At 38.4% G+C, this 5,362-nt stretch overlaps 1 protein-coding gene across 1 annotated transcript; it reads left to right on the forward strand.

Annotated features, from left to right (window-relative positions):
- The first annotated feature begins 553 nt into the window (after window positions 1-553).
- NPS (neuropeptide S) lies at window positions 554-4,751 on the forward strand. Its single transcript, XM_032281137.1, has 3 exons — window positions 554-615; window positions 726-807; window positions 3,697-4,751. The coding sequence occupies exons 1-3, from the start codon at window positions 608-610 to the stop codon at window positions 3,874-3,876; spliced, it is 270 nt and encodes an 89-aa protein (XP_032137028.1). The 5' UTR covers window positions 554-607; the 3' UTR covers window positions 3,877-4,751.
- Window positions 4,752-5,362: the final 611 nt, after the last annotated feature.

The raw sequence follows: 5,362 nt of genomic DNA on the forward strand, positions 1-5,362 counted from the left end.
GATTACAGGTGTGCACCACCACACCCGGCTACTTTTTGCATTTTTAGTGGAGACAGGGTTTCACCATGCCGTCTCAAACTCCTGACCTCAGGTGATCCACCCGCTTCGGCCTCCCAAAGTGCTAGGATTACAGCACTGTGAGCCACTGCGCCCAGCCAGGTAGATGATCTTTATTTCTGTAAGTATTTCTTTTGCATTAGTTTCTGAAACATGATGCCTGGGACATTCAAGGAAAGAACGTCATCCTTCTTAAAGGTTTAAACTCGAAGCTAAAAAAACCTTTTGTTTCCTGTTGAGACCTCTGGCCACCCATCCCACAATGACGCAGTCTAGAAGACAATGCTTTGGAAGGACATTCTTAATGGCAAACTTTAAATGAAGTCAATCTTGGGCAGCTCAATGACAATACCTATATGTTATGTCCTTTTCCTGCTTAACAAGAACAAAAGGCCACAGCCAGACCAATTAGTCATATAGAAGGGATGAGATGACATTTTTACTTCTGAACTTTTCTGGTATAAAAGAGCTACCCAACAAGGATCTGACAGTAAGTGTGAGAAATTTGGCAATAAAACCACCAATCTGCACAGATTTTGGCAAGTCCAAAATGATTAGGTAAAAGGCTACATTTTTCTGCAAAGAAAAATGCTGAATTTTTATAAGCTGTTTTACTTATTCTTGCCTAAATGAGACTAAATGTTGATTGTGTTTTTTCTGCCTCGCAGCTCACTGAAACTCAATCTCATCCTACTTCTGCTGCTGTCGACAACGCATGTGTTTCGGTGTTATCCAGTTCTATCTTCCAAGGTAAGGATTTGCCTCTAATTTAGATACCTAAATAGATGACGAAAATGGCAAAGTATGTAAATTCCAAATACTCTGAAGGAATATGTGCAGAAAAGTTATTTCCTTTATTATTAGAGTTCTCAATGGGAAAAAGTCAGCAGACTGATGAAATTAGTAAAAGAAAATATTTGTGTGACAAGTAATACTGGACTATATTCAAATTTGTTTTGAGTCATTTAGGGTTGGCTCCTGCAAAGGGAAATATTCATCTCAATGTAAAATAATTTTTTGCCAGTGGTAATTTATTTATTCCACATGCATTCATTCATAATCAAAGTGCACACTTAACCGTGGAAACTATATTAAAAATACAGTGGTCATTTTTCAAAAACAGTTAATTTTTTTCAGCTGCAGAATATAGATAGAATGTTAGATCTAAATAAAATATCACATAAAATATTAATTCATATATTTATTCAAGAATGCTGATTGAGCTCCTGTGTTCATTGAGCTGTTCAAGACATTCAGAAAATAAATATCTTTCTCTGGAATATTTAATACTATTTCTACATGACATTTCAGTTGCTTTTATGTCAATATTTTGTTTAAAATTTTAAAATATCTTTTGTCATTGTTAGCATTTTGAACTTTAACTTTTTTTCACTAAAACTTAATCTGTCACATTATAATTACTGAAATCAATGTGATTTATGAAACTACTTTTAGGATAAAGAGATGTCACATAAATCCCAAATGATAAATATATGTCTACACATAATGCTCTAGTTATTTATATTATTGGCCTTCTCGCTAATCTTTGCATCTGTCATTTTAAAATTTCTTGTTTAGTTTATATAGCTTCTTATTTATTTATTTTTGGTTTTACTCCTATGAGCATTCAATGCTAATTTAGTCATCAATTCTATAAGACACCACATTGATCAAGCTGATGAGTCACAATCCATAAATTGGTATATTTTCTCAAGTGTCTCCCTAATTACTTTCCGTTCTTTCCTCAAAGGTTTACTCATGACATTTCTGTTGAATAAGAGACACTTCTCTGTAGCTTCTTTTTAAAAAAATTAAGAATGTACTTTGTTCTAAAATACTCATGAGACTTCCTTGTCCATAAATGCAATGTTTCTCCTTTCACTGCATTTTCCTTGTTTCTATTTCTGCATGTGACAGTTTTGTTCTTGTTATTACAGAGTCCTGTAGTAAGAGTGTGGATGGTATCCATGCCAATTTGATTGCTTAGGGTGAATGATTATGCAGGCAGATGACACGTAGGCTTTTATATTTGTTGTGAACTTCACTGAGTCCATTAACCAGGCACATATACAATCTTATTATGTTAATGAGTCTGCCCTGGCAAGGGCTGCCTTCAATGATCAGCAAAGAACATCAGTACCTTTTTGGGGATGTTTCAGGAATCTCATAACCAGAACTGATACATTTCTTTTGCAGTATAAAGGTGGCATCATGAGTATTTCTGGAAAGAACTGGCTTGCTTCCCTTCCTGGAATGACTCAGAGGCCCCTCCCGGCTGGGGATTTTAAATAGAAGGCATTCTATCTATCAAGTTTAGATTTCCTCTGTTAACACACAGAAAAACACGTAGTGGGTGTCCAACTAAGAGTGTTTCATTGGTTTTCTCATTAACAATACTTCTGAAACTCTGACCAAACTCTCTGAGATCAAAAAGGAAAAAAAAAAGCCCATTTTTTTCCCCAGAGGACAGAGGGAAGGATTGGTCTGGGATACACTGAATCTTCAGTAAACCACCCCATCATGGGTGAAGAATTATAGGGAATACTTTATGCACTCTGGCTCCATTTCAACTTCCAGATACAGTAACCTGAGACTAAACTTGTTTTTGTGCACCACGATAGAAATAATGTCTGGTTTTTACATTGTATTATGTCTCTTTATTGATAATAAAAGCACTCAGTTTCCTTTTCCTCTTGTAGTTCTAGTATAGTTGAGAAACCTAAACTTGGAGTCAGATACCCCGAAACTAATGGCACCTATGTCACAGAGCTTTGTTCAGGAGTGAGACAAGATGATGCCCATAAAGCAAGCAGCACACAGATCATGGATAAATCTGTGCTTTGCATTATTGGTGAACCTTGTGTTAGCATCTTATCAGTGTTTTCTAATTCTTCTGAAACCACGGAAGAGGGAAAACATGACAGCTGTTGATGATTCGTACCTAAGCCCTGGGTCAGAGCTGCCTTTTGGAATCTCCAGCCCTGTGACATGGGGCATGCACCTTTGGTCTTGTGCTTTGTTTCTTCATCTGCAAAATAGCGGGTTGAACTTCAGGTTCCTGAAGTCCCGATTGAACTCTAAGGTTGCAGATCTATTTCTTTCACCACTAAGCACCCTCCACTGTCCTGTACTATCTGGATCCCAAGCCGCTGATGAGGACCTGAACTAAAGTCAGAAGTTGAAGATGCCATTGTTCAAGCAGCAAGACATTCTTATGGGAAAACTTGGCAAATGGCCCAGGACAAGCCCCAGGAGAAAAGCGGTTCTGATTGAAACCTAGAGTCTGATCTTCATGGGCTGTTTTCCTAAGTGAATTTCAAAAATGATTCCCAGGGCTAATTAGTGCTGCTTGAAATATTCTTTATAAAATAACAGCAACAAGATAACTTAAGTATAGTGCATGATATAAATATGGAATAGCAGCAAGTATACAAGTAGTGCAAAAATTAGACAAGTGAGTAGATCACTCCAAATAATATTTCGTATCTAGATAAATATTGTGTTTTAGTAAAACTTCTGCCTTTAAGATGATTGATATATTAGATTTATCGCCATAAGATTTTGAAAATTGTTACTGTTGAAATACACTTTTAGCCCTAAGGCTGTATTCTCTTTTTCCTCCCCCATCTGAATTGACAGGTGTCTGGAAAATCTGATTACTTTCTCATTCTGCTGAACAGCTGCCCAGCTAGACTGGACAGGAGCAAAGAACTAGCTTTCCTAAAGCCAATTTCGGAGAAGATGTTTATGAAAAGGTCCTTTCGCAATGGAGTTGGCACAGGGATGAAAAAAACTTCCTTTCGAAGAGCAAAATCATGACTAAGTGTGCAAAGGACTCCAGGAGTTAGTCTCAGATTGTAGGGTGTGACTGACATGCTCAAGGTCCATCGTCTCCTTATCACTGAGTGTTGGCATGCTCTCGATTCTCAAATATCTTTCCTCTCCTAACTGGTACAGAATAAATTGAGTTTAAAAAGAAAGTAAACCTGTCTCAAGCTTCCACTTGTGGGAGAAAACACAATTTATGTGGTCCATTAGTAGCTGTTTCCCAAATGGGATGGACACATTACCTTTGGTCTTAACTTGGCCAGAATGCATGACCACGTTCACAGTCATCACAATGGTACTTTATTTCCTGCCTATGATATCGTAACACGAATAGTGTGATGTTTATTATTCCTTTTATATTGTTTTCTCAAATGGCTTAACAGGGCCAATTCTTGGGGTTAGGGATGTACTATTTCTGTTTCTAAGGGGCTTGTGAAATTAACTAAAGTTAAGGTGAGTGGTACAGCTGTATCAATTAATTAATTAGCTGATACCAAGAACAAACATCGCCACAGTCCTCTAGATGTAATTCTTGCCTCCCTTTTCCAATTCCAAATGTGCTTAGCTATAGGTTGTTCTTTTGTCTTGTCTCAGAAATTCGTTGCCTTTTAAAATCTTTAAACAAAGAAATGCTGCCGGTAACAACAATAACAGAGAGACTGGCAGTGCCCTGTGTTGCTGGGGCAGCCGTTTGGAAACGTGTTCCACAAATCACACTGATTAGTGCCCTCTCTTTCCCCTTTCCTTCCAGGAAAGACTCCCCACTCTTTGCATTGAAACTCCTGACATTGCTTTTTTAAAAGGATAATGTGACATTGGTTGATGTGTTATTTCAAAAGCATAAAGTTAATAAATCTATTCATGCATATTGGATTCTGCAGCACACTAAGGGTGTTTGCTGTAAGCCATACACAGCTCCTAGACTAGGGGCAGTGGAAGCTGCCTGTGGTGACCTGTCCTTAGTCATCAGCTTTGGATAGAGACACAGAGTCTTCAGAAAACAGTACTCATGGTGAGCTGGTCTCACTGTAACCAGCTAGGTCTGCTCAACCAAATCAATTTCCACACAAAGCGGTCTTCACACATGCTGTATTGCTGGTGATGTGCCACGTGCCCACGGAAAGAAACCGAGGCCCCTAGAGGTCTTCTGTGCTTTCTTGGTGACTTCTACAAAAACAAGTGGTTTCATGTTTGTGGTGTGTGCTTATTTCACTCTTGTTGCATAGATTCATCCTAAGCATTAAGGGACGAAGTAACATAGATCATGTAAATGTGAGTTACAGGAAGGAGCATTTATTTTAAGGATCAGGGAACCTCAGGGAAACATTTTGTAAGGTACAGAGAAGCTTGGTAGAAGTGGAAGCCATCAGGCAGCAGCCCTGCCCTCCGGGGTCCCTTGCCCCCTTCTAGCTGTGTTTTCTTCCCTGCAAACTGGATGGTCTGCAAGACCTTTGTTTCTGCTCTCCCATAACTTCCA

This window comes from Sapajus apella, unplaced genomic scaffold (genome assembly GCF_009761245.1).
Source record: "Sapajus apella isolate SASKATOON/1434 unplaced genomic scaffold, GSC_monkey_1.0 scaffold13, whole genome shotgun sequence".
Lineage (NCBI taxonomy): Eukaryota > Metazoa > Chordata > Mammalia > Primates > Cebidae > Sapajus > Sapajus apella.